At 49.4% G+C, this 12,774-nt stretch overlaps 1 protein-coding gene across 2 annotated transcripts in view; it reads right to left on the bottom strand.

Annotated features, from left to right (window-relative positions):
• Window positions 1-315: 315 nt before the first annotated feature.
• The window catches only part of DENND1A (DENN domain containing 1A), a 150,095-nt gene continuing 137,636 nt past the window's right edge, over window positions 316-12,774 (bottom strand). The window contains exons 20-23 of one of the 2 annotated variants that reach the window (XM_033077211.2): window positions 10,379-10,467; window positions 6,482-6,610; window positions 4,033-4,288; window positions 316-3,198 (exon numbers count right to left, since the gene is read on the bottom strand). In XM_033077211.2, the coding sequence (XP_032933102.1) occupies window positions 1,846-3,198; window positions 4,033-4,288; window positions 6,482-6,610; window positions 10,379-10,467 (1,827 nt within the window). In that variant the 3' untranslated portion in view covers window positions 316-1,845. The remainder of the gene's footprint in view (window positions 3,199-4,032; window positions 4,289-6,481; window positions 6,611-10,378; window positions 10,468-12,774) is intronic. The other variant, XM_033077212.2, reaches the window with a different exon arrangement.

Below are 12,774 nucleotides of genomic sequence, written 5' to 3' on the forward strand. Positions count from 1 at the left end.
CTGACTTAGCCAATGATCCATAATATGGCAAAGTAACCAGAGGAGGAAGGGAACTGCAGGGGGACAGAATTTCCTGAGTTCAGAGCATCAGTGATGGGCTCCTCAGTGTCTGATCACTGGGTGACATCACTGAGCTTAAACAGGGCCTGTGGAGCCCTGCTTGGCACAGGGAGGATTGTCCAGTGCCCATTCCCATCCACCACAATCCAGAAAGTTTTATCATCCAGCTCAGAGCAAGGGAGCTCTGAAATGCCAGACTCAATTGTATATAACATTCTTCTTCTGAACTGTATAGAATAAAATGGAACTGGTATCTTAGACTTTAAATATTTTACTATTCAATACTAAACCCATCTGTCTTTCAACACAAAAAGAAAGTACAAATCCAAGTGAATGGCCTGTCAGAGGAACAGCACTGTACAGAAATAGAATATTCCTGAATGCTGTGGTCTTCCCAAACCGGCAGCATTTCAGATATTATTTTTCTTTTGTACTGCCCAGACTCGAACGCAGAGACAGCCATTCCCATTCCCCAGAGTAAGAAAACTTCCAAGATAACATGAATAAAATAGATACATTGGAAATCAGATAAAGCTTTACAAGAATTTTCCCATGTGTCCAAGATGATTTCCTTTAGCAAAGGCTCAATGGTGATGTGATTCCCTCTGCGAGAGTGACAGGTTTGACACCAGAGTGTGCCCAGATACAAAACAAACCAAAAAAGCACCACTGAAGTGAAACAGAAATGATCAGAGCCAGCAGCTTTCCTGGGGGATGCTGAGGCTCGTGTGAAATGTCTGGAGAACACAGAGAGGGGGCTCAGAACACCCAGCTGAGCGTCCCCTGCGCTCGCGGGCCAGGCGGGGCCAGCCCGAGGCTCCAGCGAGGCCACAGAGCCCAGACCCCCCTCCTGGCCGTGCCCTGCCCTCAGCCCCTCAGCACACCGGCCTCACCTGCACTCAGGAGCTGGGAACCTTGATACCCCACGTTTTTTCTGTTTGTAATCATCAAGTAAGATATTGTTACATTCCATTCATATACTGCAATTTATAATATTGATAGATAATATTAAGATACACATATATAAGAACTAGGATACTTTTTATGGCCTCTATTTTCTGATGTATTTAACAAAAACAAAGTCAAAAAAATGAAAACAATTGCTGGTGTTTCCAGTTTCCCAACAGAGATGCAGGACCAATCCCTGAGCAGCTGCTCTGTGCTGTGGTTTCCCGGCCTGTGACAACTCTGCCCTGGCTGTCGGTGTTGGGGGTGGGAGGGGGAGTCAAAGGTGCCACCAGAGTCCCTCTGACAGCTCTGGGAGTGGCTGGGGTTCAGTGAGCACAGAGCCCATGGATCAGTTCAGTGACTTGTGGGCTGGTTTGCTGCGCTTTGCACATGGAAACAAAATGTTGGATCGATGTGTAATGCCAGACAAACTGATGTCCATTCCCAGGGGCAGGAAGGAACCCCAGCAATGAGCTGTGTCACGCTCAGGTGTGCCAAGGACTGAAAATACAGGGAGGGAGGAACCTGTGCATCAGCAGTGCTGCCTGAAAAGCTGTGTGTGGAAATCCCAACCCAACCCCCCTCCCCTCACGCTTTGGTCAGTGCAGGAATGCCAGGGTTGAGTGGCAGGGAGTGAGGGAGCAGGGCCAGGGACTGGGACACGGGGGACTCTGACCTGTGGGCAAAAAGCTCTCGTGTTGAGTTGCAGCTCAGCGATGGTCCTGCAGCGCTCCTGGCTCAGCCTTCCTTAAAAGAAATGCTTGGTTTTATGCTGGCTCAAAAAAACCAAAAAATCCCTCTGTCACTTCCACAAGGACACCGAGGCCATGGGGGGCATCACTCAAAGGTTTCCCATCGCTTTCTGAGCTGCTCCACCTTACCTGGTGTGGGTGACACGTCCTGCTTGGTCTTTTTTAACAGATCTTCAAATGGATCTTTTGTCTCCTCAGATTTTGAGGACAGTAACACCGACTCCAAGCCCTTGGCTGGCCTGGCAGGGACCAGAGGGGGTTCACTGGCCAGAAGAGTCAGGGCTTGTTTGGGATCTACCTTTGTGCTGGGCTGGCCCACCTGTAACGTTCGGGGTTTGGAGAGAGCACCCAGACACGGCTGCAGGGAGCTGGTGGGAGAAGGGCTGTGGCGCTGCAGGAGCAAGGAGCCAGCTGCTGGCACAGCTGGAGCCTGGCTGAACAGGTTTGGCATGGACAGTGTGGCCATGTGGGGCTGAGGTCTCTGTGGTGGGTAGAAGCTGGCAGTGGGGCTTATGAAGCTGGAGCTGTAAGCGTGACCTAAGGAGGGGGTGAAGGAGCCCCTCGGGGGCCTGACCAGGGACACGGGGAGGGCTCCTGGCAGTGTCTGCGTGAACGGATTTGGGGAGGGCTGCAGAAAGGGTGCAGGAGCTGGGGCAGCATAGCCAAGGGGCTGGGCAAAGGGGGCAGCTGGAGGAGGCACAAAGTCACTTGGCAGGGCACCAAAGGTGGGTGTGGGGGCCGAGCCTGGCAGGGCTGAGCCTGGCTGGGCTGAGCCTGGCAGAGCCGAGCCTGGCTGGGCTGAGCTTGGCAGAGCTGAGCCTGGCTGGGCTGAGCCTGGCCAGCCCTGGGTTCTCAGCGGGTCCAGCAGGCTCAGCAGGAGCTCGCTCTCGTTGCCTGCACTTTCTGTCTTCACCCGCACGGGCTGCAGCATCTCAGCAGTGCTGGCAGCACTGCACAGCAGCTGGGATGGGCGAGAGGAGGGATTGACAGACTGCTGCAAGTCTAAGGACACATTCCCAGCCCCAAAAGGCTCTGGGATAAGATCTGAAACCAAGTGGCTGCGCCCCTGAGGGGTGAGGATTTCCGCTGACCCCGCTGGAGCCTGGTGCTTGGAAGCCCTGGGTGCTGGTGGGGGTGGCACAATCCCCAGTTCTGGAGTCTTTCTTCCCTGTGGCCTAGGAATGGTGATGCTCCCTTGAATGGTGGGACTGGATTCATCCTTTTCTGCAGGAGCCAGACCACTGTCTCTGTTCTGGGGTCTCCTGGTGATGGGGGGCATGGTGCCCAGGGCAGCCAAGGGTCTTTCGGGTGAGCTTTGGGAATATTTGGTGGGAATAGCCATATCATCATGGCCCATGCTCCACAGCTTGTTGTAAGGGTGGGACAGCTTCATTCTTGGCACAATCCTGTTCCTCTCAGACACACCAAGATCCATTCTCTGCAAGAGAGCAGAACAAACATTAACTCTCAGTGATGTGCTCACAACCCAGAGCATGAAGTGAGTTGAGGCTGCTGTGCAGGAAGAGGATCTGTCCCCAGGCTGCCAGCAGTGCCAAGGGACAACAGCAGGTGGCCAGGAAGGACAGACAGGAACCAGCTCCAATTCCAGCTCTGCCCCCACAGAGCTGTTCAGCTGGGACATGTTGTGTATCTGTCAGAGCCTAGTAAGGAGCACACATCCATGTCCAAGGCACAGAAGCTGCATGGAATAAGCTGACAAATGAAATATCTGAATGTAACAATAAAATCAGTATTATTATAAAGTAGAAATGACATTTGCTTCTTTAATGTCAGATGAAGATCTTGGAGTCTGCTTTAGTTTAACACTTTCTGAGCTATGTTCCCTCACAAACAATCCCGTTTCTTCAGAGGGGGATTGTTCAAATGATGCTTAGACCAAAATGGCCAGATTAAAACAAAATAAGGTTTAGGGGGGAACCTGAAAATTACCAACTATTCATTCTCACTGCCAACCATCAATTTCAAAGATAACTGTGTGTCACAGCCACTGGACAAACAGATTCTGAAGCACACTCTAAGTATCTTCTCCTTCCGAAGCAAAGGCTTCAGAGAAAACAGTTACTCATAACTGAGGCCCATTTATGCCATATCTTAATTCAGAAATTAATTTTGAAACACATAAGCAAAAAGCATAATCTGGAAAACAGATGATGATGATGACAACGATGATTATTATTAGAATCTACCCAAGATATGAACAAGTTCCTCAGAATGAGCCCAGTGCCACCCCCAGGGCACAGGGAGCCCTGACCTGGTATTCAAAGGAGCAGCGCTGCTCCGCCTCCTCCTTGGGTGTCCGCAGGTCCTCCAGGCTCTTGGCCTGGCTCAGGGGCTGGGGCTGCGCTTCTACTTCCAGGCTGGGGAAGATGTCTTCCAGGAGATTGACTGCTGAGGCCTTGCTGGAGAGCAGAGGGCTCGGGGGCAGCGGCTCTCCGGCTTTCTCGGGGCTGCCCACGTCCTCTCCATCGGCGCTGTCTGACTCCTTCAGGGCCCGGTACGGCTGAGGCCTGCCACACAACCAAAATTCACACTGCACATGACCACACTTCTAATTCTTTGGAACACCATTTCCTAAGGAGCCAGAGGAGTTACAAAGAACTCCCCAGTGGCAAATACAGCTCAGAGAGCCCCCTGTGCAGAGCAGGCTGTGAGCAGAGCCTGAGGGCAGGGGGACGTGCAGAGGGCACCCGAGGGTGCTCAGAAGGGCAAGAGCTGAATGGGCAGTGCTCAGAGGAAAGCTGTGGTCATGCAGACACAGCCAGGCTGAGGAGGGAGCTCTGAGAGCAGGGACAATGGGACACCAGCTCCCCATGCTGACTGAGCTGGGCATGGCCTCTGCACCCCGTGTTTGCAGGCTCTGACATCCTCGGGCTTTGAGCTAACTCAGCACACAACATAACTCAGGGTTTTCCTGCAGTAATTGGGAACACTGTGCAGGTTCCAATGATTTCATTGGTGTCATCTTATCAAGAAACACCACAATCCATTATGGAGACACCTCCTTTACATTACCAGCCGAGGCTGAGTTAGCAGGATGCTTCTCTTGCACATACCTCAGCAAAAAACAGAAGCAGCACATTTGCATTTTGGTGTGTGTACAGAGAACAGCAGCACAATGTGCATCCAATTAATAACAACGAGTGCCACACATGGCTGTGGGGATTGGCACTTGACTGGCAGCCAGTTCTACTGTGGCATTTAAACAAGCTTTCAATTAAAAGAAAATATTTGTGAGACCTGCAAAAACACATCCTATGGAAGAACCCTCCTCCCCTTTCCATATTTTATCATAATACATCTATATTATGCAAATTTGGATAGCCCAGCACACACAGGGCAGGCACTGGGCCCACACCAGGACAGGGACACTGCAGGTACAGGGCACAGAGACAGCACATGGCCTTGGGGCAGGGAGTTCACAAACCTTGGTGTCTTCATCTCACATCACTCTGGGTCATACTGCAGGGGATACGCTGCAAACAAAACTGGTCTCCTCACCCCAAACACGATGTGGGAACACTTTCTGGCCCTTCCCTACTGCTCCTCCCCACCCCACCCCACCTGCCTGCAGTCAGATCCCTTCCCTGGCAGCCTCCAAACCTGTGTCTGCAGCACACAGTGGATTTGAGCAATTGCAGACTCTGTCCCACTGGCAGCCTCCTTCTCCAGCCTGGCCTGAGCCAGCTGTGGCTGCCAGGCTTCAGCTGCTCAGCTGTGACTGGGCAGCATCCACCTCCCAGCTCCTCAACTGCCTGCATGTGGCATCATGTGGATTTCTGAAGCAGCAGCTCACAGTACCCTGGCCCCTCTTCCTACAGCTTCTGGTCAAACCAGTGACTGCATTTGTTAAAAGAATGAGTGCAACCCCCTGCAATTTATCTCCCTTTCATCCTCTAGAAATCCTCAAGCAGGCGAGGTTAGGAAATAACAAATCCTCTGCTGACATTCAGTGAGGGCTCAGCTCAGAGCTGCCTGCTGGGATTGGGATATTCAAATAGGCAGCAAGAGGGATTTAGTGCAGCTGAACCCACAGCTGGCAGGGCTCCCCTCACCTCACACAGGCACCCTGGGCAGGGATGGAGCCTCCAGCCACATCAGTGAGCAGTTCTGGCCCAGCTGCTCAGCACTGTCTTCAAGGCTGAGTTACAGTTTGGGAATGTACAAGTTACAAATTCAAAAGCTGGATACAAATAAACCAAACAAACTTCCTGCTTCTTGTGTAACTGTCAGATTGCACTCAATGCCCTCAGAGGACACCTGCAGGGATGTGATATGTGACAGACCAGAGGCTGGGATCAAACAGGTGACACTGGAAAAGGCTGATAACTGCACTGGAATGAGGCTCACAGGACAACCCAAAAGCACAGTAGCACCACACAAGAACGAATGGTGAAAGGTTTGGACAGGAGCACAAGCAGCATGTTGGAACAAAGGACAAATGGAAAGGTGACATCCCACAGAGCTTGAGTTGATGGAAGCCCATAAGCTGTGTGTTCTGCAGTGTTTCATGCAGGAGGATGCTTTATCATGCTGCTCAACATCAAGACAAACAAGCAGGAGAAATGTTGGTCATTCATCAAGCACTGTACAGAGACCCCAGGAGCATTTCTAAAATCCCAGTACAGGAGCAGGTGCCCTGAGCAATGCAAACCCCACTGTTCAAAGCTGGCATGAACACAGCAAAAGAGTAAAGGATAGACCATTCAAAAGGAGCAGAGAAGAAAAAGTTTTCAGAGAAGCCAGAGACAGGATCCTCTTCCTGCTGAAATTCATCATCAGAGGAGTCCTCAGAGAGGAAGACTGTATAGTGTCGCATGGGCTTTACGAGGCTGGGGAACAGGAAGAGAAAAGGAAGTTATTGAGTGGTCAGTGCCAGCTCCTGAGGAGAGAAACCAGGGGCTCTGGAGAGCCAGATCATCCTGACCCCCTGAGTGCACAGCAGAGAGCTTGGCAGGGAATGCTGAGCTCTGCTGCCCAGGCACAGCCCCTCTGCTAAGGACAGGGGGCTCTGGGGTGCCCAGGGGAAGGGACTGCAGCCCACAGCCTCACCACAGTGCAGGGGACAATATAGAAACCTTCCTTCCCCACCACATTCCCTACAGAGCTGGGCACCTCTCTGTTCTTCAGCCAGCTCTGCTCCTCAGGCTCTGAGCTCTGACAAACATTAGATCCCCCTTTCTGCTTTACAGATATTCAGTCTGATGCACAAGAGGAGCTGACTCCAGGGCACCAGCTCCTACTTGTATCTATTGTTCACATTTGAAACTGCTTCACTCTAGAGAAAAACCTAAGCTGTCCAAGGATTGGTATGAAATGCAGTTTGTAAATAAGGTATATATGTTCCTTCCCTCAGCAGTTAGCTGAGAATCAGTTCCTAAAGATTAGGGCAGGAAAAGAGAAGTTGGACACTGCAACCAACAGCCCAAGAGGGCCCGAGCTGCCACTGCCAATGAATGTTCACTGACAGCCGGGTCACAGCTAATTCACACAAAGTCTCTAACGGTGCCAGTGGCTGCAGCCCATGGTAAATCACATTCTGCATTATCCCAGTCAAAGGCACGCACTGCTTTCCTTCCCCTCTCCTTCTGTAACAGGTACCCAGGGGAAGGAGGAGAGACCACTGCAGCCCCGGGGCTGCCAGGCTGCTCCCGCTCCTGCAAACCCGGTAAATGCTCGGTAAATGCCCGGTAAATGCTGTGTGAGCCCCGGAGCTGCTCCGTGCCCCGTGCCCCGCTGTGCCAGCCCCGCTCCCTCTCTGCTAAATCCCGGTAAATGCCCGGTAAATGCTCGGTAAATGGCGTGTGAGCCCCGGAGCTGCTGCGTGCCCGGCTGTGCCAGCCCCGCTCCCTCTCCGGTAAATGCCCGGTAAATGCTCGGTAAATGCTCAGTAAATGCCCGGTAAATTCCCGGTAAATACCGCGGCAGCCCCGGCGCGGACCGGACGCGCTCCACGGCGCCGGCAGCAGCGCGGAGCGGGGGCTCTGTTTTAATGAGGAAGATCTGCATCTCGGGAGCTTTTTTCATGTGTCAGGATGCATGGACAAATCAGCAGCACATCACGCTGGCCAAAAATGAAATGCTGACAAATGTAGATATTTCAAATTTAATTGACACCTAAATATACTTGAGATTAAAAAAAAAAAAAAAAATATATATATATACAGAAAAGGAGTGCAGGATATGGGAATTAGTAAGGAGAATTTTGTAATAATTTTAAAGGATGTTCTGGTTATAAAAAAAATTAAATATGTATATTTTATGTTGGTATTGCTTTTTCCTGAATATTAAGATTATGGTACAAAGGGGTGTATGGACTTGTCATTATTCTCCTTAAAATGGCTCTGCAGATTTGAGGAACAATTTTTTTTACTGGTATAGTTTTTTAAAGAACAGCTACACAAGAGCTCTAGGGAATTAAAGAATTTGTCCCTCTTAGCCAGTAAAATGCAGAGAATGAGGGATTTGGATGCACAGGATCTTTCCTGCTGCTAAGAGATAGAGGCCTGGGACCGAGGGGATTACCTGGCAACTCCTCATGTGAACACAGCACAGAGCTACCCTGGAATTCCTTCTGCACATCCTGCACACTCAGTGCCAGAGCTCCCCAGCCCCAAGTGCCTGAGGGGCCCTGAGAGCCAGGTGACAGCCCTGAGAGCCAGGACACAGCCCTGAGAGCCAGGACACAGCCCTGAGAGCCAGGTGACAGCCCTGAGAGCCAGGACACAGCTGGGATTTCCCCTGTCCCATCCCACAGGGCAATGCAGAGCTGCTGTGCCAGCTCCCCAGCTCCTGGAACTCCCTGCTTTAGCAAGAGCCACCAGCCAGGACCTTGGGTGCTCTCTGCAGTCACTGCTCATAAATTTCCTAACCACCAATGCCACCAGGTAAAACAAGGGAAAAGATATTTTATGGTGTTTTCACTGATTCTAGTATTATCCAAGAGAAAGAAAACAGTGTGAGTTTTTTAGAGACAACACCTCTCTTGCTTCTGTTTCAGAACACTTATACAAACATCACTTCTTATTGAAGAAGAAAAGAAAGTTTGCAGGAAACATCATGAAAATTCAGTATTTTGTGAAAGCAGCTGAGCTGTAAAGACTCACTAAAACTAGCAGCAATAAACTAGACCCAAATACAATATATTTCCAGCATTGGTACAATGTTTACCATTCATGTTTATGTTTATCTGAGGTCTGATAGTGGCAGGAATTGAAGGTACATGTTAGAGTGAGCAACACTGGGATGTCAGCAGCTTTTGAACCCAAACATGCAGAATGCTCCATAGGAACAAACATAAATGTTACATTGATTCAATTATCCTCCACCTAAATGCAGTGAGACATCAGATTAAATAATAAGAAAATGCTTTTAGTTTAAAAATCCTCACAACCTCTGTGCAGGGCCAGCATGGCCCTTTGCAGGAGCTGCATCTGCTCCACAAGAGGGCAACCAAATTCCACTGTAAAATGGACAAATACTCGTGTACAAGGGAGGAATCACCGTTCAGTTTAGGCCAAAGCCAGAGTATGCCCCTACCCTGGTGTGGCTGGGAAGAGCTAGCCATGCACTGATGCCACTCCAGTGTTTGGGCTGTGCTGGCAAGTTCAGAACATCCCCAGTTCAATACACTGATAGCTCAGAACATCCACAGTTCAAAACATCCACAGTTCAGAACATCCACAGCTCAAAACATGCACACCTCAGAACATCCACAGCTCAGAACATCCATAGCTCAGAACATCCACAGCTCAGAACATGCACACCTCAGAACATGCACACCTCAGAACATGCACACCTCAGAACATGCACAGTTCAAAACATCCACACCTCAGAACTTCCATTCCCTGGTCAGGGCCACCCCTGAGGGCCCACTGCCAACTGCACTCTGGCACTGTCAGGAATCTGCAACACACACTCCCTGATTTTGCAAAAATCCCTGGATAGTGCAAGTGCCTGGAGAAGCCTCCCTGAGGTACCAGAACGTGCCTGTACTGGAATGCACCAGAGACACTGGAAACCAACACCTTTTGTCCAGGAGCAGTGGGCTGTGGCAGCACAGAGGATTTGGAACATTCCCCCTTCACAGCCACAGCTAAAGGGGACATAAATGTGCTGGCACTGTGCACAGTGAGGCCCTACAAGCCCTCAGCACAGAGCTCACAGACACCACGGTCCTGTTAATGCAGAGTTAGACACAGCCCCTCCTGCCATCACTGTCAAATAAACAGTTCTGCACCCTCCAGCTACAGCCTGGCAAGAACACTGCATCTGCAGGGCTGGAGCTGACAATTTCCTCAAAAGAAAAGTGCAAAACAAAACAACAAAGAAACGAAAAAACCTCCAAAACCTGAACATTTTCACCGAACAGGCTGATCAGAGTGTGCATAACTTGGCAAACCACAATTTTTCTATAGGCAAACTTTGGTTACTTGCTTTTTCACACTTCCTCTAAAATGTTTCAAAAAAAAAAATCACTATTTTTCTTAGTTAAAAACGAACTCTGATCCACAGCATTTTCAGTGTCTCCTCTGGTGAGCCCCAGCTCTGAGCATGCTGTCTGAGGCAAGCAGAGAGAAGCAGAGCAGCACAGTACTTACTGTTCTGGGCTGGGAACTGAGGTCCTCCGGCCCTCCACACCAATGTTGCTCTTGGGCCTCTTAACCACATGAGGTCTTGGGGGGCGAACCTGTGACATGCACAGAGACATCTCATCAAACACTGCCCTGACCCAACAGCAGACAGGCAACAAAGGAGAACCTCCAGTATCCCACAGGGACTCAGTGGGCCTTGCTTTGTCTTTTGTGCCACAACGTTACACATGAATGTGGATACATAAATGAATTTAAGGATGAATATGAACCACATGGCCCCACAAAGTAAACATACATGCTTGTCACCAGCTGTTTGCTGTTGGCTCTGTGCTGTTTAGTACAGGTTGAATTTCAGAGGAAAGGTTCCCTAGGAGTGAGCTTGCCCTGTGCAGTCAGTGGTGAGAGCAGAGCTGGGGATGTCCATGTGTGTCCATGTGCTCTGGACACTGCACTGGGCACTGGGCTCAGCTCTCACACCATGACCCTCCTGGCCACTTGCTCCAGGAACCCAACCTCTCAGGTGAGCATTTCTGTGCAAGGGAGCACTGGAAAATGTGTACTTAGGAGAAATGTTTTAAATCTCAGCTCATTCTTCATTAAAAATTTGCTTCCTTCCAGCTGCTGAACACAAACCCTCGCTGGCCATACTGTCATTATCACTCCTGGTATTAAGTCAGACTTCTGTTGTCTGCAGTAAAATCCAAAGCTTTTCTGTGCAGGATGATATTGCCCCCAATCCAATCTCATATCCATATCCATCACCTTCTAATGTATGGAAATTCAGCTTAATTTCTGACCAGGATCCCCACAAGCAAACACAGCTGGGGAATCCTGTGCTGAACTTATCTCTGTGAGTCAAATGAGGGAATTTGCAGCATCAGGGCACACTGTACACACCAGATTCATGGTTTTGTTAACAAAGTACAACTCTACCTGAAAAAGGGTCAGATCTGTTGGCCCAGCTCAACGCTAATCTCAACAGAAATGCCCAAACACCCAAATAAAGCTGGGAATACAACTCAGCTCCTGACCTCCCAGAGCTTGTACTCCCCTAAGAGGCACAAGGGAAAGGAGCTGTTCATGGCCTACAGCCTGAATGCTCTGGAGTGACTAAGGAAGTTTTTAAAAAATATAATTTGTTGGGGGAGGGGGGATTTCCAGGTTTGTTTTGGTTTTGTTTTTTTAAATTTTTCTTCCCAAGTACATAAACCTCAAATTTTCCTGCCAGGAGAAAGCCACCAAATTGTGTGTAGTGCTTCTGCCCTACACACCAGTATGCAGAAAATAGCAGCAGCATTATTGCACTGAATTTTCATTTCAAAGGAAACAGTGCACAGCAGATATGATGAAGAAATTCAGAGTTGTATTGCCACTATTTCTTAGGAAAAAGGGCTTATGAAAAGGTCAGATGTTAAGGTCTTGGAGATCAGTCCCCACACAAGGCTGCTCCTCTCTACAATAAAGACAGCTTAAGAATGTGAATTTATGGCAGGAATGGAAGGATTAAGTTTGTGGCAACTTCAACTGAACTTGCAACGTGGTGAAACATGGGGAAAAGAACAACAGAGCTAATTAGAGGAGCTGAGCTGTCAGAGCGCAGCAGAATGGCTCGGTGCCAACAAACAAAAGGAATGGGCTGGCAATCAGCAGGATCGATGAAGAATACTGCTTCATTAGGGCTGATAAAACAGGGAGAGAGCACACAGCAGAGAGGGAGAGGGGGGCGACAGGCAGGAGCAACGGGGAGAGGAGAGCCAAGGAGAGAGGCACAGAGAGGAAGAAAGCAAGCTGCTTAATTAAATGGGAGCTGGGAGCTGATGTGTAAAGCTGGCCTGTCAGCGTGCTGGGAACACTTTCACCTCTCGGGTGCCTGTGCTGCCCAGCAGGCAGAGAGGTGAGAGTTTGGGCTGGCTCCAGGGGCCCCAGTCCACAGTGCTGCAAGGTGACAAAGCTGAGCAGGATTTAGAGCATTGTTCCTGGGAACTGCAGGGAAAAGCCAGGAATCAAGGCAATTCCTTGCTGGATTTTGAGTCTCACACAGCCACAGAGGCAAGGTTAAATGCTTATCAAACGCAAAAGTATCAAAGAAATCCAATTATGTGAGCACACAGTCAAAAGGAAATAGGTAAACTTCCAGGACAGAAGGGTTGAATGTGCTTATTACTGTCTCCATCAACTTAATGCATAATTATTGTATTTTAACTTTTTCTAATTGAATAAAGTTTCCAAACAACTACTGTTAATCCAAACAGACCTCCATTAATTAGAAGCAACAACCCTCTCTCTTTCATAATACCACCACCACTTATTTCCAAAGCAGTAGAATGCAAAGAACATCTCTGTTCTGCTTCCTCAACCTTTCTTTGGTCTGTGTTTTTGGCTTTATTATCAGCAATTACTCA

Source organism: Catharus ustulatus, chromosome 21 (genome assembly GCF_009819885.2).
Source record: "Catharus ustulatus isolate bCatUst1 chromosome 21, bCatUst1.pri.v2, whole genome shotgun sequence".
NCBI lineage: Eukaryota > Metazoa > Chordata > Aves > Passeriformes > Turdidae > Catharus > Catharus ustulatus.